The 26889-nt window shown below is 46.0% G+C and overlaps 1 protein-coding gene across 1 annotated transcript in view; it reads left to right on the plus strand.

The window, feature by feature from the left end:
* The first annotated feature begins 332 nt into the window (after positions 1 to 332).
* Positions 333 to 26889, plus strand: part of LOC147893226 (uncharacterized) — a 35791-nt gene continuing 9234 nt past the window's right edge. Inside the window, exons 1-4 of the mRNA XM_087385663.1 lie at positions 333 to 708; positions 5531 to 5687; positions 11497 to 11547; positions 12133 to 12225. Coding sequence (XP_087241789.1) covers positions 572 to 708; positions 5531 to 5687; positions 11497 to 11547; positions 12133 to 12225 — 438 coding nt within the window. The 5' untranslated portion in view covers positions 333 to 571. The remainder of the gene's footprint in view (positions 709 to 5530; positions 5688 to 11496; positions 11548 to 12132; positions 12226 to 26889) is intronic.

The raw sequence follows: 26889 nt of genomic DNA on the forward strand, positions 1-26889 counted from the left end.
TTATATAGATCACACTTGAACATGTGCCTTCCAAGTTATTGTCTACAAACCCTCCCCGCCACACCCTAATTAGGCCACCGTTGTCTACAGACCCCTTCCCCATTGTTTTCCTGGATGCCTTCCAAGTTCGAGAAATGGCATGTTGTCTACAACCGCATCCCCGCCACACCCCAATCAGGCCATTGTTGTCTACAAGCGCGGTTGTCTACAACCGCGTCCCCGCCACACCCCAATCGGCTGCCCATCCACACTCCTAGTGCCACGACTGGAGCTAATGTAGACCTTAATGATGCGTTATTTGTGTTAAATGTGGTTATTAATGATAATGATGAGCCTTGGGTACTGTTCTTCAAAGCTTCATCATCTTCAGCATCTTCTATCTCCATCTTTGTTGACCAAGTTCTGTGCTTCTGGCTATGGCGATCCTCTGTATTCATGGCCCGCTCCTTCGCCTGCTGCTGCTCAACCATCTCGCCGGATTCGTACCCCGCTGATCCGTCACCCGCCCGCACCGCCTGCCTCGTTTAGCAGCCAAATCTTTCCTAGTCGCACCTCAACGATCACAACGACAATGGAAGACTCCTCGCCTGCCATGGACTCCCCTCCTGACGCCCACTACGTTACCTCGTCCATGTTCGCCAACCAGCCTCTCATGGCCGCTTTCCTCTCCTTTGCGATCGCGCAGTCCCTCAAGGTCCTGACTACATGGTATGCGCCCATTATCTCCATGCCATATTTCGACCGGCCAGCTTGCTTGATTCGGTGAAGCGAGTTGCGGTGTAATTGCAGAATGGAAGCTTGGATTTTTCGAGATCTTCTTCTGCTTTGATTCGAAGGCTTCAAGAAGAATAGTTCATAAAACTGCCTGCCCTTACAAGCTAAAATTGAGTCGACAATTTTGCATGGACTTTATAAGTATGGATGATCGATCAGCCGCTATCTCAGCGCCTGTTCGTGTGCCGTTTCCACGTGGCCTTTAGGCCTTCATATCCGCAGTCTGCTCTTTGGTCCGGCCAAGCCGATGTGAGACGAGAGTCAGGTCTCTCCTACAGCCCCTCTTATTGCTCTCTTAGTAAGCTCGAGGCTATTGTTCATTGTCTACTTTCTAACCACTTGAGACTTACATGTCTTGGGGAGGATGCGTTAGTTCTCTCAGTGGAGAAAGGGTTTGAGTCTCTACATAAAATGGTTAGACAAGTGCACTTTTAGGGACATTTCTGTTGGTCTTTTTTGCTCTTGGAAGTCATGTCCTTGGATGCGGGGAGGTAGCCTTGATAGTTGTGTGTTTGCCCGCGTGGCTACCTAGGGTCATTCACATCTTAGCTCAAGGGTCTGGGGCTCTCCTTGTATAAGTAGGGTCAATGTGTTACCAAACGAGGAGTGCATGGGAGTCGGCCAAATAGCAGCATTGTGCACAGACTGGGTTGCGTGGTCTGGGGCGGTTCAGTCCATCAGTCTGGTCGGCCAGACCAAGTGGGCCTAGTACCCAATGATATGGCCCCCTTGGGGGCTGCATTCTTAAGTTCAGACTGCAGGAGCTTTGGGCCTTCCAGGAGCTCACAAGCGTAGCAGAGCCATAGTGTGGAGCAGGGAGGGTGAGCAGGAGGACTCACTTAGAGGAGCTATTGACGCTTGGTTGAGGAATGTGGTAATATAGAAGTCTACAGTTTAGTGCCCCACCTCAGTGTGTTTTTCCCTGCAGGTTTCTGTACTTTGTTTTAACATCTATATATGAGATTTCTCCATAGCATTTCCCAAGACTATATTCCGCTGCATAGGAGTTGGCTGTAGCAAAGCAACTCTATTCTATCACAGCCTGGTCGTCAAGAAAGGATAGCTGTAGCTTTGAGTCGAGCTCATGAGTTGGACTTCAGAAGATTGTTGACACAATTACATTCTCCAGACTGACGGGTCGTGTTCGTACCGAGAAAGGAGTGTCCACATTCAAGGGTGTTGTTTGGCTTGTAGGAGTGCAGAAAAGGGTTGAAAGTCTTCAAGTTACGTATACCCTGCCCCATGGGATCCATCTCACTCATCCTGAATTTTGAAACCTATCGTAGTGGTGGATGCCTCAGGGAGGGCAAAATCCCGGCATATTTAGATAGCAAGGAGGAGTGGAAGCTGAGTGATGCAGTCGCTCTCTCTGTGATTATTGCGACGATTGTGGACATTGTGATACCCATATATAGTTAAGTACGGGAAATCTTGTCTGTATGAGAGAAAAGTACAGGGACAATCATCATGCTCCAAAACCAATTGTTACCATGACGATGGGGGAAGGAGAGTCAACCCATGACTTCCTTGTAAAACTGAAGATTCTCAATGATCAATTTGTAACTGTTGGCTATAAGGTGGACATCAATTATTTGGCCATTCTTCTGGTCAGCAAGCTTCCTAGGACCTACTGAGGGTTGGTGAGACTCACTGTTGCTGGAGAAGGGCAAGGCCAATCACGTTTAAGCAGGTGGGCCCACTGTTGCTTTAGCAAGAGGTTTAAGTGAAGCTATACGACAGACCAAGTGAAAAGGGTTTCATGGCCAAACAAGAATGGCAAAAGGAAGCCACGTTCAAAAAATAATGCCAAGAATTCAAAAGACAGCGGGGACAAGAAGGGCAAGAACAAGAAAAAGTGTTTCTATCGTGACATGCTTTGGCAAAGACTGCAAGAAGAATAAGGCTGACCAAATGAAGGAGGAACAGTCTGACGCGGCATTTGCTAATGTGGTAAAACTTCCTCTTTTCCTAGTGATGACTTCATGTCCCATTGTGATAAGAGTTTGCAGACCCAGGTGTGACACTGTTCATGAGAGACATCGAAGAGTGGAGCGCAGAGCTAAAATTTGTGGTGGAGGATGGAAGGTGTTGCTCAGCCTCGGGATTTGAGGACCAATCCCCTACCACCTGTTTTCTAATGTCAACTAGCCCCTGCTGTCTCTCCTGCACCAATGCAGGCTGCCCAATTCAAAGACGCGGAGCTTGCACATAGTTTGTGTTACTCCATACTTGCAACACACTATCATTTTGTGCCTGCAAAGCAGCAAGATCTTAAAACAGTTCCGCCTTGTTTGCTACCATCATAATCAGAGCCGCACCTTCGTGTTGCCATTTCAAAGTGTCAAAATGATGGATGCATCATGTCAAGAGTTGCTAAATCTGTCAAGCCTGTTTGCTATATATTGGTCTGTCTTAGTGCAGCAGATACAGCTGACGCAGTTTCTGTCTTTGTTTTTGCTGCGGTGCAATCCAGCTCTGGCTTTACCCAGGAGTAAAATATAGCCAACTCAAGCTTGTTGATCCCAAGTCAGGTTCCCTTCTTTGCAGCTGTCACTTTTGGTTGTTTCCCTAAGATTTGGAGTTAACTTCTATCTCTATGGAAAGGTTTATTTATGATTATTTGAAACTGTTCACCTCTTCAGGTGATACAAAGTTTAGGTTTAAGCATCTGTATGCACCAAAGATGAGCACCTGTTGTAACTTGTACGTTGTCTATCTTTGGATTATGAGTATGCATTTACATGGACAGAGCTCTCTAATTATAATTTTCAATGTGTAAGGGATACGTACTACACACCAGCTCTTCCTTGCAAATGAAACCAGGTGTGCACTGGCATTGTTATTTGAGCTTAGAAACTGTATCAATTTTTGTGGATTGTGAATTGACTTGTGATTTAGAAGTTACTATTTGTAGTGATAATTCTTCCAAGTTTTAGTCCAAGTTGCGGCCTGCTGGTATTGTGATAATTCTTTCTATCTTAAATGGTGCGTTGCCCTATCAGCTAGATTTAGATTTAGATGCTCGTTGGGGAGAGACTAAAATGAAAATGTTTAGACTTCACAAGCAGTTGTAGCTTGAATGAAGAGATTTTGGACTACCTTTTGATTAGCCTTCTCCTTTAGTGCTAGCCTTCATCATGGCTGAGTCTGCCCTTTACCTCCGGAGTGCCGACAGAAACTCAGTACGAAGACTTTGTATAAATTGATGCTCAAGTATGTGTGGGTGTGTGGATTTGTATGTGTGAGAGCATATTTTTATACTATGGTCTACACCCACTGTTGGGCGCTGATGACGTCAGTGGGGATGTCATAGTAGCTAGTCCCTGCGATGCATGATGGAGTTTATGGTTTTCAACCTTGTGAGTGACTATCATGAGATTGAAACTGCACTATGTTGTGTTTTTAGAGGATGAGTTTGGGAATGTTCCTGGATTCATCTAGGTATATACTATTTGTAGTGATAGTTTGTGCTAAGTTATCTCACCTGGTATCATTTTAAGGCCTGTAGATGGGCTAGCCTTTTCTTGTTGTGGGATGGAGCTTCTGTCAGCTTGGAATCCACAGGCCTGCAAAATGTACTAATCGATGGCAGCACAACTTGCTAAAACTTGTTGGCAGTATGATTCAGAGAGTTCATATAATATCGTTCCAAACAGCCTATCTTTGAAGAATTTCTTTTTTCTCAAATAAATGTTTGTTCTTGTTGTTGAAAAGTTTGCATCCTTTGGGGTTGATACCCTTATATGGGCTTGTATCTTCTATCAATGTTGTAGGAACATTCGTGCGCAGTAACATGTAGTGCATTAATTCTGAACAAAGCTGCTGCATCAAGAAGCCTGAAGCTGGCCGTTCGTCTTTTCAGAATCCCATGGATTTAAAAATGTACAGTCAGCTATACGTTCCAACCAAAGAAAAGAAGCAAGCTTGTGTCAACTTGTCTGTACTTTCAAAAAGTAAACAAATGTGAGTCATTTAAAAACATAGTAGCCAACGGTATAGAACTTAAAGCTATAAAGACCTTTTATGTAGACCAACTGAGTAATCATGCACACTATTGACCAAAAGTGATGACCTGTGATTGCATTTTTAAGGTATGCATGCTCTTTAAAGCACTGTATTATGTTTCCAGCTATTTGATACACTGCAATGGGTCATATGATAAGGAACTGAAGAAGTGCTGATAACCAGTACATGCAAAGGTTTCTTTAGCCACTCTGGTACTAAGGACTGAAGTTGACTTGAAGAAATGGAGATCCTTAGATCATTGCATGTTTGAAAGGAGGGCTTTGTTGGGAACTGAGATACAGAGGATGCTACAATGGCTTGTTTGAAAGCTAGATTTCCTTGGATGCTATATGCCATAGAATCTCAGCATTTTGTGCCATTATAATTGGTTTATACGAGCTCAGTTCTTTGGCTGAGTGATATTCTGAATGTTTATATGAAAGGCATCCCAACTTTCAAGCATGGGTAGAATCTGATGGGTATTTAATCTAGTTCACAAATGCTTGGCTGCTAATAATTGTGGAAGAACAGGAAGATAATAACTCAGAAAGTCAAAGACTGTGGGCCATCTTTAAAGTCTCACGACTCCAATATACTGTTTTTCAAAGTAGTAGGAATGTGTTTCAAAACTCCTTTCATGTAAAACATGTATACATGAGATATGATCATGTAGAACTTTTCTTTTGAAGTTCGGTCATTTTCTATGCTGTGAACATATCTGTAATAATATGGTGGCTTGCTAGCATTGCAGGGTAAAAGAGAAACGGTGGGATGCAAAAAGGCTTCTTGGCTCAGGAGGGATGCCATCATCACATGCAGCTACCGTTGTGGGGCTTGCAGCAGCCATAGGCATGAAAGATGGCCCTGGAGGTTCTCTTTTTGCAATTGCAATAGTATTAGCATCTGTGGTGGGTATTTCCGTGTGTTCAACTCTTTGCTTTTTGGAAGAATGATGAGTCTGTCTATTTTGTTTCCTCTTTCGTCCACTCAGTTAAAGGTGAATTTAAGAAATGCTTGCCATAGGACATCTCTCTACTTTGATAGCTGATGAGTATGATATTCCACCATCTTGGAAATTAACATAGCAAGCAGTTCGACTTTTATTTGGTTGCACGCATCATCGTTACGAAGTCCCTAAGAGTGGGGCTATCAAGTTCACTTGAGCACCTCCCAACCTTAGGCTCTATACTTGGAGCCTCCCTCAAGCTTGAGGATTAGACTACCGAGCAAGTCCTCTTGATGATTCCCGAATAAGGAGTCCGTAGCATGTATTTATAAGGCTGGCTTTCCTACCTTTAGCATCGTAGTCTAATTATATGAGTTATACCCTAAATGGCTTGCCTTGATATACTGGACTGCTTTTTCATGGATTAGCCTTGCTTTTCTTGGAAGAACACTTTTCTTAGGATCTAAGCCTCATCCTTGCCCTCTCTAGCCACAATATGAGGTTATTGCTTTACTGAGTCCGAGTTAGCGTAATCTCAACGTTGGTAATTACCAACCTTGAGTGAGACTATTCTCAAACCCTAGCCAACATGCACACGCTTGCACACACACAGAGAGAGAGAGAGAGAGAGAGAGTACACAAATGCAAAGGATAGAAGGGGAGGGAGATTCACGTGGTGGGGTTGACCTTTTGAGTGATGGAACCTATGTATGTTGAGCTGAAATAGAAGAGATGGTATTGGCCAGTAGTGGCTCTGGATCTAATGAGGGTTGGTGCTGTTGAAGAAGGAAATCAGCATTAAAACGGTGTCGGTACTCAGCGTGATCAGCTTGCTTAGACCTCTCTCTCTTTGCCTAGACCTTTCTCTCTCCTTTGTATACTACGAGAGGTAGCTTGTCGTATGACAAGCACTACTGTCACTGCAGTGGTGCATCTTGCTAAGTCAAGTAGTAAAGAGATGTTTGCGGTCCTTATGTGAGGGTCAACGCGAGGACAAGTCTATTGTGTTGTGCCCTTTGGGTGCCGCCTGCGTCGTGTCCCTTGTTTTGTCTTGAGCCACCATAGAAGTTGGACTCTGATGGGCCCTCGTGGTCTCTCCTTTGCACTCATAGAAGTCGGTCTCTATGTCACTGGGCCTCAAAGAGGAAAGTTGCCACGCATCATTGATCTAGATGGTCCAAAAAATCTTTCTGTGTCCAAATTTTGCACTTGAATAGATAGTGATGCTGGCCTTGGATCTCATAGTACACAGGGCATATGAATGCGAAGTTCTCCTTTGTCTCAACTTCTTGCATTTCACATAAAGTGCAGATCCATCTCTTGTGTGGGGGGGGGGGTCTGTGCTCGTTTTGTCTCAATTTGTAGTCGATGAGAGGATATACAAAACTGCCCAATCGAGATTCTCAATGCATGTGAGAGATGGTCTAGGTATAGCGGAGGGGATCAATAAAACCCTCCTGTGAGACCGGTAAGCCATTATTTGTGTAGAAGCTGACTTTTATCGAAAGCTTATGGGTGCTAGGCCAGTCCTATACATATGGAGTTGTAGGAGGTCATCTCTGACGACTTTGTTCACCACATGATAGATGAATGGAGTGGATGGGGCCTTAAGGGTTAATGGAAACGATGGTAGTCTTTGTCACGAGGACATGAATTTCTACTTTTTAGGAATTAACGGTGACTGACCTGGCCTCAACTTGATTACATTTGTTAAGGACACTTCCGTGCGATTAATTCCATGGGCCAAGGCAAAGGATCTGAAGGTTAGAGAGGGGTATAAATCCCTTTCGCTAAAAATACTCCAGGAGCCATGCTTGGCTACCTGGCTTGGAAAGCAAGCAGAAAAGTCTGTTTTCTGTACCGCAGAAGAACAGGGAGAAGGAATGCATAGGTTGGGAAAGTGCTCCAGGACTATTCTATCACATCGCCTTGCTGACTTTTGACTACCAGGGCAGTATGTGGGCTGCCAAGGCTGCCAGAAGCTCAAAAACGAAATTCGTTTTTGTGCCAGGAGCCTACAGATCAGTTCGTTTTTGCTGCATGCCTACTGTTCATGCCTTCCCAGAGGCCCAAATCTACTTCGCACTTCTTCCTGGAGCTTTCCAAGCTAGGTGCCTATCAAAATCGCACTTTTCCAAGCAGTTTGGAGCTTCCAGGCAACTCGATTTGCTTCCACAGACTTGGCAATTTTCTTGCAGTAGGTTTTCTCTGAGGTTGCTTTTTCTGATTTTCACCTGCCAGGGTGCCAGAGATCTTACCAGGGAAATTCATTTTTCCATGTTTGCTGTTTTTCCCGGGGTTTCCCAAGCTTTCCGATCGGTTGATTGCTCTCCGGGAACTTTCCGACTGCCTCAGAACCTTCAGATCCTTTGCTTTGTGCAGCTGGCTTTTCTATTTGCCAGGAACAGCTGGGTGTGGTTGTTTTTCTGGCCTCTATCTTGCTAGGACTCCCTTGATGGGTATTCAGAGTACCAAGACGGATTGGGCTCATTTCTCTCTTGCTAGGACTCCCCAAGTAGGTATCAGAGCTGCCGGGTTAGAACCCCCAGCTAGAGTTGGAAGGAGAGCTGCCATGGAATGTTGCATTGGATTGGGATGCTTTTCTGTGATTGTAGAGCAAGAAGGAAGTGCTTGTGATCGGATTATTGAGTTGGCTGATTTTGGGTTGATGCACAGCAGTGCTTTTCTTGTATTTGGATGCCTTTTGAATAAATGATAAAAGAAATACTGAAAGGGGCCCTAAGTTTAGGGCCAATCTGGTGTCTGGTGCTGACAGCGGCAATCTATTTCCTGATTTTGGTTTCTGTTATTTATTTGGTTGGCTGCAATAATTCTCTAAGTGGCTGTAATCATGGTATTTGCTGGTTATTAATTGTTCACCGCCCTTTGGAGTTTCCAAAGGCCGGTTACAGTGGTTCGGTTGCCGGGACATCACCAACTTTCTCAAGGGGTGAGACCTGTCGTTGTTTTGGATGATGTTGGGATCAAGGATATCACCATCTCTCTCAAGAGGTTTCTGTGGTTGCTTAGATAATTCAGCCAAGATGTTGTGCAGTGAAAGCACATGTGCCCAAGTATATGCCTCATGAGAAACAGCCAAAGACAGAGGAATAGAACGAGATCTTGATTCAAGAACAGTTATTGGCACACAATGGTAGAGTTTCCTCGTCGCTATTTGGTCGTGATGTGGATGGAGGAGGGTGAACTGGCAGATTCGCCTCAATTGTGGCAACTCTACCTAGACTCTAGAGGCATTTCAGCTTGAGCCGACTCGGTTGGGGCTCATTTAGGCTTAGTAGAGTGTTTGTCTAAAGCATAGTTACTAGGGAATGGCGGTCCGTCTTCTTGGAACGTGGAAACGTTGTTCCTAGGTGGATGGCAGTGTGGGAACGTCTAGGAAATGTTCCCAAATGTTCCGAGAACACGGCCAGAACACGTTCCGGGTTGGGTCTCTTGCGTTTCAGGTTTAGGGCTGCGCGGGAGCGCCATTTTGGCACTGACAGGGGGCTTTATGCCTTCTCCAACCACTCCACCCCCTTCCACTCAGCCACTGAGTCTTTCAGCCCCCTCTCTCAAGCACTCAGCCCACTCAGCCCCCTTTCTAAGCTCTCGGGCCTCAAGGCTCAGCCCCTTCCACTCCCTTCTAAGGTCTCTCCTCACTCACTCAGCCCCTTCCTCTCCTCTCAGCCCCTTCTCTCTATCTCCTCTCTCCAGTCTCAGCCCCTTCTCTCCTCTTCTCTCTCAGTCCCTTCCTTTCCTCACAACCCCTGTTGAGTGCTCTCCATCTCCTCTCTCAGAAAGTAATCTACAATTCTCTGGCTTAAAGCTTTAAAGTTTATGCCCATTTCACAATGCACATTGCAACTTGCATTGATGTATATTTCAGTTTTCTAAGGATTTTGTCTGTAAAAGTCTAAATCTGAAATGGAAAGCTTAGAGTTGCTACATCTGGTTATTCTTAGCATATTTTGGTATGTTTCCATGTGATTTGATGACGTGTCATATGATGTGGCATTCGTGTTCCCCCGTTCCCCGATACGTTCCTGTTCCAATCCCGAAACGTTCCCGTTCCCTGGTAACTATGATTTGGAGCATTGCCTAATGCTCAAGAGGGGGGTAGCACCTCCACCCCCTTGGTTCAGACCGCTCCAGATATCTAGAGGTGAACTGGGTGACACCGTCCGGTCTCACCTGAGGTACCCTTTGCTGACGGTATATCTGCCGCGGGACTTTTAGATCAGTGTACTAGTCACTGTTAGTTTTGGTTTGTATAATTGGAATGGTTGGTTATCTCTAGCTCTACCAAGCTATCCCTTGTATATATTTTCTGAATTTTCTTTGCTGTTTATGCATTTCTGATGTTACGAGCACATATCTGAATAGGTACCTATAATATTGGTAGATTTTGCCACTCGTATTTTTATTTTGTGCTTGCTGTTTTGAACCAGCAAATGAGGAAATTTGCTGTGTTTCAAGAGGGGGGTCTGTCACAGGGACATGAATTTCTAATTTTTAGGAATTTATGGTGACCTGGCCTCAAAGTGATTAAATTTGTAAAGTACACTTTAGTGCAATTAATTCCATGGGCCAAGGCAAACGATCTGAAGGTTAGAGAGGGGTAAAAACCCCTTTCGCTAAAAATAGCTCCAGGAGCCATGTTTGGCTAGCTGGCTTGGAACATAAAAATCACAATTTGCTTTCAAGGCTGTTTTCTGGACCACAGAAGAACAGGGAGAAGGAAGGCACAGGCTGGGAAAGTGCTCCACGGCTATTCTATCACATCGCCTTGACTACTAGGGTAGTCTCTAGCCTAGGGCTGTCAAAAGCTCAAAAACGAAATTCGTTTTTGTGCTAGGAGCCTCCAAATCAGTTCGTTTTTGCTGCATGCCTACTGTTCATGCCTTCCCTGAGGCCCAAATATGATTCGCACTTCTTCCTGGAGCTTTCCAGGCCATGAGCCTATCAAAATCACACTTTTCCTGGTAGTTTGAAGCTTCCAGGCACTTCGATTTGCTTCCAGACTTGGTGATTCTCTTCCAGCAGGTTTTCCAGGGTTGCTTTTGCTGATTTTTGCCTGCCAAGGTGCCAAAGATCTTGCCAGGGAATTTCGTTTTTCCATGCTTGCTGTTTTTCCTGGGGTTTTCCAAGCTTTCCGATCGGTTGATTGCTTTCTAGGAACTTTCCTATTGCCTCAGAACCTTCAGATCCTTTTGCTTTGTGCAGCTGGCCTTTCCATTTGACACTGAATGGCCAAGTAGTTTAATCCCACTTTTTTAGTTTTTTTTTGTCTCCTTGAATCATTGTCTTCCTAAATATTCCCCTCCACCATCCCCGTCCTCTCTGCATTCCTTTGTCTCTGTTTGTATTTCTTTCTTTCTTGCCTTTGTCCTTCATACAGTTTGTCAATTTAGTCTTATGAAAGTCCACAAAGTAGCACAAGGTGCGGAGGAGAGCTTGAGCAGCGAATGTTGTTCTGCTGAGGTTGGATGTATAAGGACATTGGTCAGTTGATGATTTTGAAAGAGTAAATGAGGAGGAACGTGATGGCATGTCGCACAAGGGACAGGTTATTTTAAATTCATGGCAAACCTTTGGAAGGTGTATTTGAATACTTACTTTGTGGCTAATGGATTCATAATGAGTGTATGCATGTCTTTCAATCCAGGGTGAATTTTTTTACAGTCCACTTAGTATGCATCTTATACCTTGTATTTAGTAAGTGAAGAAAGTCCTGATTCATAAGCACTAAAGATTGTTTTTTGATTGCACAGGTGATGTATGATGCAACTGGTGTCAGACTGCAAGCAGGCCGACAGGCAGAGGTTCTGTTCGTCCATCGTCTTCTGAATGTTACATAGTCGATGTCTATTTTGTTTTCAAAACTCCCTTGCAAGTGTTTGCTGAGAGTGAAATTGCCAAATTGCAGATGAGCAAATGTTTTTCTGTGCGCAGAAATGTGCAAATGCACATTGGTGGCCTATTGTGGCTTGATTTATCATGTTTGTTTTTGAAAGCTGAGTTGTCAACTGGATTCCAGCCCCTTATAATGCATGTGACGTTCGAAGTCCTGTATTGTGGCATTAGTCTGGACCTTTGAGATTGTTATAATCTGAGTAAAACAATCTTTATATTTTGATTCTACTTATTTGGTATGTGTAATGTTGGAAGTTCTGCGTCATACACTGTAGCTGACATGCAAAAATAGATTTTGTGATTGTGTTTCGGCCATATAAGAATATCTATTCAGGGGTATTCCTACATTGTTCTAAATTTGCTTCAGCTGTTTTTTGTCATTGTATGTATTGCATAGAAACTCTATTAGGTGTTTGCATATCAGTATAAAAAACAGCTCACATGAATACATCTTGTGAGCATCAATTCCACAATGACCAAGTCCTTGATTGTAGGTGTTGAATCAAATAGTATTCGAGCTACCGCCTGAGCATCCTTTGGCAGATTCTCGGCCTCTCCGGGAACCGCTTGGTCATACACCTCCACAGGTAAGTTGAGATTTGTTAGCCGAGTGGTCTTTAATTATGCACTTAAAATGTGAAGATGGCCTTTTTTCCATTATTGTATGAAATCCAGGATATGGGCTAGTTTTTCCACTTGTACTTTGTCCCTTTTAATTATAGGTGAAAGGATGGTCTTAGGTTCATGAATTTTTGCCGAAAAAACAGTGCTGATTATATTACTTCGAAAAAACAAGATACATGAGGTCAGTTTTGCAGCTGACGGGGTTGCGTTCACAAATCGGACGCAGCCCTAAATGGAAACAAAAAGCTCTCTCTCATGGAGGGATCAGGCGGGTGTGAATAAACAGCCAGAGAGGTGGTGAATAGCGCCACTGAAGGCCCTGAGAAGTATGCTCGAAGAAGAGGCCCTGCGTATCCCAATCTCGGAGGAAACGTCTCCGCTTCTCCCGGCCAGCCCGAGAATCTCCCTGTATCTGGTCCCACTGGCCTCTGAGTGTGTGTATAATCTCACTCCAGATGCCGGCCATGACCTGGGTAGTCGAAAGAGAGGTACCATCGAGGATCTGCGCGTAGCGCGAGGTCCAAATGTGCCATCCAGCGATGCTGCTAATAATCTCCCAGACTGGTTGCCTCTCCTGAGATCTTGTGTCCGCCTCTGCCAGGTGCGGTGGGATGCCCTCAAGCGGCCCCCAAGTCCCCTGTGTGATAAGGAACATGGGGTCCTGCGGGCCCGTCTCGAACAACTGATGAAAGCCAGGTGTGGTGCTGCACCAGCAGAACGCGTCCCAGGTGATCAAACCTAGCTCCGGTGCTGCGCGAGTAAGGATCCCGAAGGTCCACCTCCAGGAAGGGACTGAGCTGCCGAGTCTAGTGATAAGAGCACTGGCGCGTGGTCGGAGAGTGTCGTCCGTGGTACTATACCCACCTGACCACCTCTGCTGATGGTCCAATCACTGACATAAAATCTGTCCAGTCTCTCCAGGAGTCTGCCTCCTTCCCTGCGGAAGTCCCACGAGAAGTCCAAGCTCCCGTGCCATCGGCGGAAGGACGGGTCTCTCCAGCTGTCCCTACCTCCTGTCGCGAAGATAAAGGAGTCCCAAGCGGACTGCTCTGCCTGAGCTATATCTGTAAACTCTGGTCCTCTGCCCTGCTGGTCCTCCAAAGTCTCCAGATTGTTGAAGTCACCTCCAACAATCCACGAATCCATGTCTGGGAGAATCTCTGTGAGTGTCCTTCAGAAAGTGGCTCTGCATCGGAGGTTTGTGGGTGCATAGATGTTGAGGATTCCTATGTTGGAGCCCTCCAACTCTAGGCCAACCCAAAGTGCACGGCCTGGGATCAACGTACCATGACCAAAAACTCCCTGGGCAAACGACTCGCAAACAGAAGTACAGACACCGCCACTCCTCCCTTGTGCACCGATCGAGGGCTCCCAATAAGTGTGAGCGTCCAGGGAGGATCTTCCCGCAGCTACAGGAATGAGCCACTGAAAGCTTATGCTTCTGGAGCAGGAGTATATCCAAGCGACCAATCACTGTTGGTTGAAGTTCCTGTCTCAAGATGAGCTTCCTAGGACCACGGGTGCCAAAAGAATGAAACCCGTTCACGTTCCAGGAGACAAGGTGTAAGCTCATGATGAGGACTGGTAGGCTGCGAATAACTGTCTGCTCGCGGCTGAGGTCGATGAAGAGGCTGAAATTTCGGAATGAAGGCGCTGACGCTTTTGTGAGGGTTTGGAGGGGGAGGCGGGGTCATCCTGCCCGTTCTTCAAAACTTTTAGCAAAGGCGTGAGGCCTTTGGTGCCATGGACAAACGCTTTCTCGAGCCAACTCGAGATCTCTGAGGTAGTCATCCTGTAGAAGGCGCGAAGTTTCTGAGGAGACCAGGCTCTGACATCCTGGGGGAGGGGCCACGACAGAGGGGGCCTGAGGATCACAATCAATCTGAAACGCTTGGCGGCGCAACGCCACCGCAGGCGCACGTCACCCTCGGACCACTGAGTCTCGAGAAGCTGTCCACCTGACGGGCCTATCTAGGAGCAAATCTGAGCGTGCGTCTGCTCTTTGAGAGCCTCCCAGACCGAGTCGTCTGTCCAAGTCTCGGTGCCGTCGCTGAGAAAGGTGAAAGCAAAGCTGGGGCCGTCCCTCGGGGCCAAGGCTGCGATCTTCCCATCCGCCCCTTTACAGAGCAGGAAGATACTGATGTCGAGGCAAGCAGGGAAGGTCCCGAGGTCGACCACATCCAAGTATTCCCAGGGACCAGATCTGTAGAAGTCGCGAGGAAGCTCTCTCTCCTGGAGTTGAGGCCCGTCAGAGTGTGCAATTGAGGGGGTCGGGCTAGCAGACAGGGAAGACTGCTCCAGGGGTGGTGCAGACTTGGGATGCCCTGCCTGGGGTGGGGAAGGGGAAGGAGGCTGAGGGGTAGGCAACTCAGACTCCACGGAAGCGACTAGCGGGGGGGCGGAGGAGGGGGGGTGGGGGTTGCCCGCGGCTGAGGAACCACCGGTGCAGCTGACACTGTAGAAGAGCTGAGGGGCGAGGCAGGGGGGATGGGGCTGGAGCTAGTACTGGGGCTGAAGAGGAAGAGGCGGGGACTGAAGAGGAAGAGGCGGGGACTGAAGAGGAAGAGGCAGGGGCTGATGCTGCGGGTCGGGAAGAGGGGGCTGCGGCTGGGGTAGGGGCTGGGGCTGAGTGGAAGGGAGCTGGGGATCGGAAGAGAGGGGGACATGAGGCTGCGGAGGGCGGGCTACAGACGAAGAAGAAGCTCTCCCAGGACCTTGGGGCGGCTGCCTGTCAGGTCTCTGAGGCGCTGCTGCAGGTTGGGTAACCTCTGCCTCCTTGCCTTTGTCAGAAGTCTTCTTATTCTTTCCTCTTTTCCTTCTGACCTCGGTCCAGCCGCTAGCCACCTCTGGACCGGACTCCGGCTGCCTCTGCTCTTCCTGACGTGGCTGCCCGGAGGGAGGGGGAGGGGACTGAGGAGGGGGCGGGGGGGGCCGAGAGGAGCTGGAGAAGCGTGGACAAGCAGCAGCCAGGTGCCCAAAGCCGTGACACCTCAAGCACTGGCCTGGCTGTCCTGTGACTACCATGCTTTGAGTAATGCTGCCAGCATTTGTCACGATCTCAATCACTGCAAGGAGGGACGCAGGGTCTGCCACAGCCACACGGACTCTGGGAGCTCCTGCTGTAGTAATCGCGTCGACGAAAGTGTCATGCATCACCCAGCCAAAGTGGGAACCCAGGTCCCTGACTATCGGCCGCAACTCAGCAGCAAGGCCTGGAAAAACTAGCGTCACTGGGTGGCGAGGTATGCGGAAACAAGCATCAAAGTCCGCTGCGCAGAATCCTCGGTACCAAGGGACTATCATGATGATCTTTCCATCCACAGATGTGGGGGAACCAGCAATCAGGTTGCTCGCAGCTTTCGCAGTGGAGAGTTTAAGCCAAAAGATGCCCCTTCCCATAAGGGCCACCTCCTCGATGTGGCTATCCTCTAGCATAAGAGTGGACTGGAGCCAGTCCCTGATGGCTGGTCTGGAGGGAGAGTGTCCAATGACTCTGCCATAGACGGAAGTGAGGGCAAAGTCATTGGCAACCTGTTGTACCCGAGACGACTGTTGCTCTGTCAAGATCACGCGGTAGGCATCTGGAGAGGGAGGGTCCGGCTGGGCCTCCGGTTTCGGGCAGGGAGCCGCCATACCGCCAAGACAAACTGCGAGACCTCCGATGAAGAAGAGGCTGCCACCAAAAAGGGGGGAGATAGATGAGGGATGGAGCCTGGGTGTGACGGAGGAGGATAAGGCGAGGCGAAGCGAGGCGGGGCGGAGGAAGAGGAGGCGATGGCGGGGGCGGAGGGCGGAGGGGGCGGAGGGCGGAGGTCGGAGGCGAGAGCGGAGGTCGAAGGCAAGGGAGAGGGGCGGCGGCGGAGGCGAGGCCGGAGGGGCAAGGGGCGGGGGCGGAGGGCTGAGGGCGGGGTGTGGTGGCGGGGGGTGAGGGTCGAGGGGTGAGGCGAGGGCGTGATGGCGGGGCGAGGCGAGGGGTGTGAGGCGAGGGCGAGGGGGGGCGAGGGAGTGAGGCGGAGGAGGGTAGGGAGGTAGAGGCTACGAAAGGAGGGAGGAGGGCTCGCAGGAGCAGATTGGAAACGGACTGCCTAGGCCGTTCTCAGGTTCATGAATAGTAGGCTATCAGTGCAAGTTGCTTTTTTCCAAACGTTAAATGCCTTATGGTTGCCTGAAAGGCTTTTATTAGGGTTGATTTTGGGTACATTGTTTTGATGATTCAAACTGGATCAATGCTAATATATCACCAGTCACCAGACTCTCTTTGTATGAAAATTTGGCAGATCCTTCGATTTTTAAGCCCAGTGGTCATAGGCACATCTTTAGTGCTGATTGTCTATTAGATGCAGGCCTTCAATGATCAATCGTCTTTCTATGTTACTTATCATGCACTTCCCTGATGCCCTCGTTGACACGTTAAATTGAATATTGCAACTGTAGCCTCTATTAGAGTGCAGTCTGTACCATATTAGATGCCTTGCAAGCATGTGTGTTGCTTTGGCAAGCGTAACATGTTACAGGACTTCCACTTGTATTCACAAGTAGTATTTAAATAGGGTAAACGTAAGAAAACAAATAGCAGGCATAATAGAAACGGGGAAGAAAGAAAGGGAAAAAGTCTCTCGTACTAGGAAGAGGGCATGGGATCCAGGAAGCTCCCATGATCTGCGTAGCCAAGGCTAGATTCAGTCCTCCTTGCATTTGCAGCCACTCAAGGCTAATGCTTGAAAATATCAAACATTTATGCATTACAAACGGTTACTGAACTGGAATGTTCCTGCAAGTTCAGCTGAAGCCCCTTTTATAGGCCTATGGAAGTGGGCCAGCACCTGATTGTATGGGTGATTATTCGACAGGGGTGCCATGTGCCGTGCCCTTATAAAAACCCTCTAAAACTACTGTAAGCACGAAGTACAAAGGAGACTACGATTATTGTGATATAAACTGATGGGGCCTATTATTTAACCAACTAGTAAATTAAAACTTTTGTATTGCGTTGACGCCAGGGCCTAGCCAGGGGTTGAACGCATGCACACTCACACCCCCCCACCCGCCTTAACCACCAGGCTAGGACCCCATTGGCAACTAGTAAATTAAAACTTACTACTGTTACAATCCCCTCCTCCTCATAAGAAATTTGTCCTCAAAATGGGCAAGATAATACAACTGAGTAGGAAAGAGGAACCCAAGGAGGACTCATCATGGCAGCCTGAGAGTATTGTGCTGGAGTTTCCTGATCCGTTGAGCTGACTTGGATCTCTCCACATCCACATCTGGTTACAGCACTTATACCCATGCCTTCTCTTCTGACATGCATAGTCTTTCATCTTAGACCATGCTTTGCGTAAATTGTCTTTGGCCAACTGTAAGACTGCATGCGTCCACCTTTCTATCTCATCCTTTGCGTGTTGATTAAGGAAAGTTTGGTCTTTGAGTGTACAAAGGTAGCTTAACACCGATATAAAGCTTCAAAGGGAGACATCCCAATGAGGAAGTGTGCCTTGTAGAATTATAATAGAGCTCTGTCGAACATAACACCACTTATTCCATGACTATTTTGTATCAAAATAGAAATGCTTCAGCATTCTTCCAACCTTTATTTACTCTCAGAGTTTCGCCATCAGATTGGGGATGGAAAGCCGTATTCGGGGCCAACTTAGTACTTAGTACCCATTCGAGAGAACAACTCTTCCAAATACCCACTCATTATTTTAACATCTGTATCACTAAGTATCTCTTGATGCAGTCCATGCAACGTAAATATATATTCCGTGGATTGATGGGCTATTTAAGAAAAAGTATAAGTGGTTTTAGTTGGCAAAATTGGGTTGTCTTCGTCAGCCTATCCACAACCACTATGATACTGTTCCGTCGCTTCTTGCTGTGGTAGGTGAAATCCATACCTATATGAGCCCACTTGCCCTCTGGGATTCGCAAGCAATGTAAAAGGCCTAGTGGGTGAGCATTGTCGATCATGTTTTACTGATTTTGTACACAACTTTCCCAAACCAGTGTGCCTCGCCAAGGGAGAACTATGCTGAATTCTCAAGAACAAGACTCTTTTAAGAAGAGTGTGGGACCAAATAAACTCTCTTTTAGTACCATAAAAGGCCATTCTTCAGGGCATACTCATGCAATGTGTTGTAAGGACACCAAGATAGCAGCAATCTCAGTTCTTGAGTCATGAATCCAGTCTTTGTATATGTTGGAAAACACAATGTTGGAGTTAAGGTGGTCACCTCCCCATCTGTGAGCCCCCAAAGCAGGAGTGCATGGGGGAGGTGTACCAGGTTAGATTAGATGCCATATTGGCAAGTCTAACAGTGAAAGAAAGGCTGCCACATGGGCAGCACATGGCCTGCCATGTAGGCAGCATCACAAGAAGAAGTACCTGGCTGTCATCAGAGGCTGCAACAAGCAGAGAAAGGTTGCACAGCAGTCCAGAGCTGACTGGAGCAGATCTGATGGGCAGAACAAGTGGGAAGAGAGGTGTGAATGTCTGGGTGCCATGCATCAAATGTCCATTGCAATGTTTTTACTGTATGTATACGTCATATGAGTACGGAAGTATGGTTCAGCCCCCGGAGCTGAAACATATGTGACCCTAATTTTACCCCAAAAAAGTCAGAAAAATATAGATTGTACACTCTAAATTGACATAGAGGTATTAAACTTTCAGCTTGAAACTTGAAACTTGTATTCATTTTAAGGTCATCACTCATGAGTCATGATTCATCATTCATGAAAGACTCCAGCCTCCAGAGACCATAGTGATTTGGATTCTAGATTTTGATACATAGTGTCAAATGATGGAATCATAGATCATAGATCAATCATCAATACTACACCAAAACATCATGATCAAAGGAAGTAGGTACTAGTAACTACACCAAAACATGAAAGGCAAAACCTCATAAAGAAAAGGCTGCCACAGCCCGGAAATAAAGCCTGAAATGATGTCAAGTCACAACCGATGAGGCTCAAGCCTCAAGCTGCATCTTCATCTTCATCTTCATCTTCATCTTCATCTTCATCTTCATCTTCATCTTCATCTTCATCTTCATCCTCATCCTCTTGCTCATCCTCATCCTCATCCTCATCATCATCTGCATCAATGCCCGCACTCTCCTCCTCCTCCTCATCAGTATCATCCTCATCTGCCTCGCCATGGGACTCCAAAAGACTAGAGCTGCTTGAAGCTGCAGCAACAGCCATCCTCTTGTAAGTGTAACAATAGGGGCTGCAATCTCTTCTCCCTCTGTAGCCGCCTGCAAAGCGGGCATCGTATCATCATCCTTCTCCTTGTTGATCATTTCCAGGGTCACTTCTATCTTCTCAAATCCCCTTTTCTTGATTTGGAGATGAGACGCAAATTAGTATGGATGTATACTAAGCTCTGGGTATTCTTTGGAAGCAGCCTATTCCTTCTTTTAATATGGATAGGAGATAATGTGCTCCAATTCCTCTCACAAGGAGAAGCACATGTGCCTTGTGAGAGCACTCAAAGAGCTAATTGCTGCAAATTTGGTGTGTGAGCCTCAAATGTCTCCCACCATTTCACCGGTGGTGCTTTCTCTTTTCATCATTCGCAATCTCACAAGTAACTGTGCCTGACATGTACTTCTAAATATCCAACTCATCACATAAGGTGTCTTGGCTGTCAACATCATACTTCGTGTACCGCTCTATGACATCCATCCACCCATCATGCACCTCCTTGTCACCATCTGGAATTTTCTCTCTCCAAATAGGATGGAGAACAAAAGCTACCGCATGCAATGGAGAGTGCATCATCCCTCCTGTCAACACACAAGGCTCTAACATCAACTAGCTTTGAGGAGTCAATTCCATCAATAGTTTCTATCCTCTCAACCATCCGATTAGGGAGCTTCTTGTCACCATCTGGATTTTTTTCTCTCCAAATAGGGTGGAGAACAAAAGCTGCCACATGCAATGGAGAGTGCATCATCCCTCCTGTCAACACACAAGGCTCTAACATCAACTAGCTTTGAGGAGTCAATCCCATCAATAGCTGCTATCTTCTCGACCATCCGATCAGTGAGCTCATATACAAGTCCCATGGTAGCCCCTTCCCTATCAGCCAGGCGAAGGATCTTCAAAATAGGTGCACAAAGCTTCACAATGAGTCTTGCATCGTGCCAAAATGAAGCACCCAATATAATAGAGGACACTTGCGTGCTTTCACAGTGTGTGACACCTTCTTCTTGTAATACTCATCACTGACAACCATGCGGCGCAATCCATTGTATACTCTCGTATCCACCAAGTTTGATAACATGATAAACATGTAATCAAACCGTGTTTGTGTTGGTTTCACCAATTCCTTCTTGCTAAATTTTCTATACATTGCTAACATGGTGTGTTTCTAGGTAACAAATGTCACAATCATGTTAGCATGTACCCACAATGGCTTCACCCATGCAAGCTTTCCAATGTTTCAAACAGGAGGTCAAGGCAATGGCATGTGCATCTAGTAAAGAAAATATGAGGCCACTCTTCCTCCACCAATTCTCCTGCCCGCACACAGTTAGATGCATTTTCCATATACACGTGCATCACATTTTCAGCCCCAACATCAAGAATGGCATCTTTCAGATGATAAAGATGTACTCCCTTGACTTATAGTGCCCACTTGTGTCCACGGACTTCAAGAAGGCTGAGCCAAATATGGATGAGACCATGATATTGATTATAGGCCGGCGTCGAGTGTCAGATCAGCCATCACAAGTTCACTTATCCCGGAACTGTAGCATCTCTTAATCTATGCATACTGCTTAATTAGTTAGCTCCTTTGTGCTCAAAACATCGTAGGATGGAGGCTTGAAGGTAGGCCCAACTTGGCCAATGTCACAAACCATCTCCAAAAAATAAGGGCTCCTCACCTTCCAATGAGGAATATCCTTTCCAAAGAAAAAATGACGGAGAGCAATGTATGCATCCTTTCGTGCCTATGACTCCCATGCCTTGGCCAAGGCTCCCTTTGACAACTTTTGTTTCTTTTGTTTTGGCTCATATGCACTCATGGCTGAGTCTGCCCTTCACCTCCAGAGTGCCGACAGAAACTCATTACGAAGACTTTGTATAAATGGATGCTCAAGTATGTGTGGGTGTGTGGATTTGTATGTGTGAGAGCATATTTTTATACTATGGTCTACACCCACTGTTGGGCACTGATGACGTCAGTGGGGATGTCATAGTAGCTAGTCCTTGCTATGCATGACGGAGTTTATGGTTTTCAACCTTGTGAGTGACTATCATGAGATTGAAACTGCACTATGTTGTGTTTTTAGAGGATGAGTTTGGGAATGTTCCTGGATTCATCTAGGTATATTGGCTCATATGCACTGGCAGATGCATTTCCACTTGTAGTACCACTCTCTGAGGCATCCCCCAAATCAGCCACATCTTCATCAAGCAGTTTTGCAGCCGTTTTTGGAGCTGCCTTTGCCTGCAATCTTCGACAAGTATCTTTCACATTTTCGGGAGGAGCAGTATACTTCTCAACCCCCAAGCCCCCAAGCCCAAGAAAATGTGCCCTTATATACGGGTGGGTCCTCCGTCCCATGAATGAGGGAAATATTTACATTTACAAGTGTATTGTCCCTTCCCCAAAGGCTTTAAGGCCTTTACAAATTCCCATTCTAGTCCTTTTTGTCTTCCCATTTGCAGATCTACAAGCTGCAAATTTGCAAAAGAGGGCAAATAAGGCAAAGGAACAATTTCCAAACGAGGACTTGAAGCCCTGTTATTTGGCATCAACTAAAGGTTACTAAACTTGAGAACTCAGAAGAGAGCACTGAGTAGCCATAGCTGCTGCAAATTTTGAAAAGAGAGCAGTCGTATCCATTACCTTGACGTTTGGAGCAGGTAGAGCATAGAGACAGGCTGCAGCTCTACAGTGACCACCGACGTTTGGAGCAGGTAGAGGCTGCACAAGGGCTGGAGATAAAAAGTGAAGGGCTGAGGGGAACTGCGTGTTGAAGAATAGGGGGAAGGGCTGCTTATATAGGCCCTTGAAACAGCAAAGTTGGCAAGAAAAGGGAAGGTACGGGCGAGGTCCGGAGCGTGATAGTACGGGGTATAGAATAAAAAATGCGTCGAAATCGTTTTTTATAAGGGTATGAATCCCGATCCCCCCTCCCCCAAAATGTCATGTACGGATGGCAGTACGTACGGGCGTACAGAAAAACCATCTGTACGCATATGGAGCTAACTATGTTCCATTGCCCAACCAAAAATGAACTTTTACCGGGAAGCTGTTGCAGGTTCAGAAGGGCCTGGCAGGCAGGACAGCACCATGAGCAGGGCAGAAGACAGGCGCATGAAAGGGGACTGCCAAGCCATGGCTGGAAAGCACATAGAATCCCGTGGGACCATTGCCACTAAGAATTTATAGCGGAAGCCATGGGAGGGAGTCACCTACACATTGTTCTCATTATTATATCACTTTATGCAGACAAACGTAACAATGACCCTACCTAGTGTTCAACCGAGTCTATTTAACAGGTTAGGATGATCGATTGAGATCACCTTTATCAAGCCAAGTTTGGAAGAAAAGCGGCACTGGAGATTAGATTGGAGCCTATTTATAGGCATTTTTCAGGTTGGCCAGTTTGTACAGTGTAAAGTTTATAGATGGGGTCGGCTCAAGTCGGACAGGAGGGCTGGGTCTCCAGCCTATAGAAACAGCCCTTGCAGGGCTCTTCAGGACCTGGGCATTTCAGGCCATCTCAGGGAGCAGTCCAGCCCACTGTTGGATGCTAAGGAGAGGCGACCTGTAGCAGGAGGAGTTTTCAGCTCCTCCTGCTACTCATCGTGGAGGAAGCTGGATCGTGGTGCACAGGATCAGCAAAGGAAGACGACTTTTGCCTCAGTTTGGGTTGCCTTCTAAGCAGCAGCGAGGTCAAGGATCTACAGAAAGAACTACCTTACATGAGGCTGTCTGGAGGAGCAGCCGGAAGGAGTGATTGCAGGGCACACATACGAGGCCCACATAAGCTCTAGGGGAGCAACTCAGGCCAAGTGTTTTGGAGGTGCAAAGGAGGTAGGAGAACAGCCTTTTCAGTGTGTAGGGGTCCACAGCTAGTCGGCACTCAGCTGATAGAGTTGGCACACTAAACATCTCTCATAGATGCTCATATTTTCTCTCTACATATTATGCAACTCCTGCTTGAGCTGCATTTTCTTGGCTTGCGTATTTTTGTTTATGATTGTCACATTGGACCAGAAATATATTTTACTGGTTCTCTCTCTCTCTCTCTCTCTCTCTCATGCATTGTCTATTTACTATCTGTACATCTACATAGTAGACACTAAGGACATAAATTTTGGGATTTGGATTTACCACTTTGTGATTTCTGGGCTCCATATACTCTTGCTGGTATTGCGATATATCTTTCTATCTTAAGTGGTGCGTTGCCCTATCAGCTAGATTTAGATTTAGATGCTCGTTTGGGAGAGACTAAAATGAAATCGTTTAAACTTCACAAGCAGTTGTAGCTTGAATGAAGAGATTTGGACTACTTTTTGATTAGCCTTCTCCTTTAGTGCTAGCCTTCGTCATGGCTGAGTTTGCCCTTCACGTCCGGAGTGCCGACAGAAACTCAGTACGAAGATTTTGTATAAATGGATGCTGAAGTATGTGTGGGTTGGTGGATTTGTATGTGTGAGAGCATACTTTTATACTATGGTCTACACCCACTGTTGGGCGCTGATGATGTCAGTGGGGATGTCATAGTAGCTAGTCCCTACTATGCGTGATGGAGTTTATGGTTTTCAATCTTATGAGTGACTCTCATGAGATTGAAACTGCACTATGTTGTGTTTTTAGAGGATGAGTTTGGGAATGTTCCTGGATTCATCTAGGTATATTAGCTTGCACTGCGTGAGGAGAGCATTGGCCTAAACAATCAACCTCTCTTTACTTGCTTTTCTAGCACACATAGTAGTAACAAGACCATGATCTGGACAAGGCATCAGCTACTACATTTTCTTTCCCTCTTTATATTCAATATCAAAGTCGTGCGCCTGTAGAAACTCCAGCCAGCTTCTTTGCGTAGGAGTAAGTGTGCTTTGGGATAAGAAATAATTTAAGGGTCTATGGTCTGTCCTTACCGTGAAATGACTACCAGACAAATAATGGTGCCATTTCTTGATGGCATGTATGAGGGTAAGCTTCTCCTTGTCATGAATTGGGAAAATATGCTCTTTGTCACTCAATTTTCTGTTCTCACAAGCAATGACCCCATGACCTTGTTTGAGAACAGCAGCTCCTATGCCTTTACTGCTTGCATCCGCCTCTATTAGCGCTATCCTGATCTGAGGTCTATCTTGGAATGTACCTCAAAGTCATCGAACAAATCGTCCACCCTAGGGATGGGGAATCTACTTTTTATAGTCATCTTGTTCTACTCGTCAATGCAGAATCTGAAAGTACCATCCTTCTTCACCAACAAAACAGGAGAACATTGACTATGTTGACAAAACCTTTGTCCAATAGATTATGGATCTGCTTTGTAACGTCATCCTTCTCTGGCTTTGATAACCTGTATGGACCCTTCTTGATGGGCTTTGAACCTTCCTCCAAATTGATCAACTTCCCTTTTGGGTGGGAGACCATGAGGAGTTACTGAAAAATATCCTGATGTCAATATCCTCCACATTACAACCTTACTTGTTTTCTGGTTATCACCAGCCTAAAGTTTTAAGGCATAAATTTTGACATCTTTCTTGAGGAGTCTTCTCATTTGTTTGGCTGTTACTGACTGCAACTTCTGAGAGTGAATACCCATTAACACACTTTGTTATTGAAAGTCATTGTCATGTTCAATGTTCAGAGCCAATCACAGCCACATATGACAATATCCTCCACATTACAACCTTGTTTTCTGGTTATCACCAGCCTAAAGTTTTAAGGCATAAATTTTGACATCTTTCTTGAGGAGTCTTCTCATTTGTTTGGCTGTTACTGACTGCAACTTCTGAGAGTGAATACCCATTAACACACTTTGTTATTGAAAGTCATTGTCATGTTCAATGTTCAGAGCCAATCACAGCCACATATGACATCAATGGGACCAAGATCCAGAGCAAATAAATCAATAGTGCGGAAGTAGTCTGAGGAAAGCTTAATTACAGCATAGGTGCAGATCTTTTGGGCCTTGGCTAGTAGTTAAAGTCCCATATACCACATCGACCTTCAGACTGTGAGGGAGGTACCATAGGCAACTTCAATGAGTGGACAAACTTAGAATTAACGAAGCAATGGGTGGTATCACTGTCCACAGGAATCCTAAAACAACAAATCATTACTTCCATCATTTGTTTTAGGATTTCTGTCAGAACTACTAGCACTTGAAGCTTTTCATAGTGGGGTACCTAGGAATAATTTTACCTTGTACCATGGGAGCTGGTTGAGGGGGTCTTGAAATAGTCCACAGTTCCTGTTTATGGAAATACCCAATACCAATGGATTTCTCCTTAGCAATATGCTAAGGTTCTAACAGCTCTGCCAACTGCATAGCTTTGTCCAAGGTCTAGGGTCTAAATGTGATCACATCAGAAGCAAACGTTGGCTGCAACCCATGAATAAACTTGACCATCCTTTGTTAGTTATCAACACCCTTAACAAATAAAGATATCCTCCCAAATTTCTTAATATGTTTCTTGATTGAACATGTTGCACCAGATCATACCATTGGCACTAGGACTGAGTTGAAATTGTCCTCCAATGTGCTCAGCCACTCCTCCAACTCATTAGGGGAATTGGTCTTTCCTTTGAACTTTTGGAAAGTGCTTTTATTCTTGTAGGTATAAGTCATAACTAACATCAGGTTCTAGCTGATTGTATGCAATCAAGTTGTTGAGATAATCTTTCCCCTTTCTCGAGGGATGCTTGATATACCTTGAAGGGATTAGCCACACTGAGCTTGATTACTATCTGAACTAAGAGTAGGAACTGTGACAAAAAAGGGTGTAGATTTGGAAGGTGGTTGTGGATATGCCATTCTGGCTTCAGCCATGAAATCATGCTTGCCTGGGATTATTCCAGCCTGCTCCGAATCCATGGGCCTCATGGGCAGTTCTTCCCTAGCAATCTCCTTTCTTAAGGCTCTACTCTGTTCCTTACTGAATTCATGTCACTCGTTTTAGTCCTTAACTGAGCGAAAGCATCATCAAACTGAGTCCTGCAATCTTTTTCTACCCTCTGCTTCAAAGATGAAATGAGTTGGCCAAACTGATATGGTAATTGCTGCTGTTTATCAATAAATTGCTGCATCGTTTTTCGGTGCCACTTCATCATTTGTTCCTGCTGCTTCATCATTTGTTTCCATGGCGTCCTCAAAGTTGAGAGAGAGAGAGAGAGAGAGAGCTCCTGCGTGAGCTGGTGGATTCGTTGTTGGGGCTACAGCTTTTTTTTTGCCGAAAAAACAGTGCTAATTATATTGCTTCGAGAACAAGATACAAAAGGTCAGCTTGTAGCTGACGGGCTGCGTTCACAAATCGGACACAGCCCTAAAAAGTAACAAAATAAATCATACTCTCACGGAGGGATAAGGCGAGTGTGAATGAACAGCCAACGGGGTGGTGAGTAGTGCCACCGAAGGCCCTGC

The sequence above is a fragment of the Dipteris shenzhenensis genome, chromosome 15, assembly GCF_047967505.1.
Source record: "Dipteris shenzhenensis isolate YYH24624 ecotype China chromosome 15, Dip_SZ_1.0, whole genome shotgun sequence".
Classification (NCBI taxonomy): Eukaryota; Viridiplantae; Streptophyta; class Polypodiopsida; order Gleicheniales; family Dipteridaceae; genus Dipteris; species Dipteris shenzhenensis.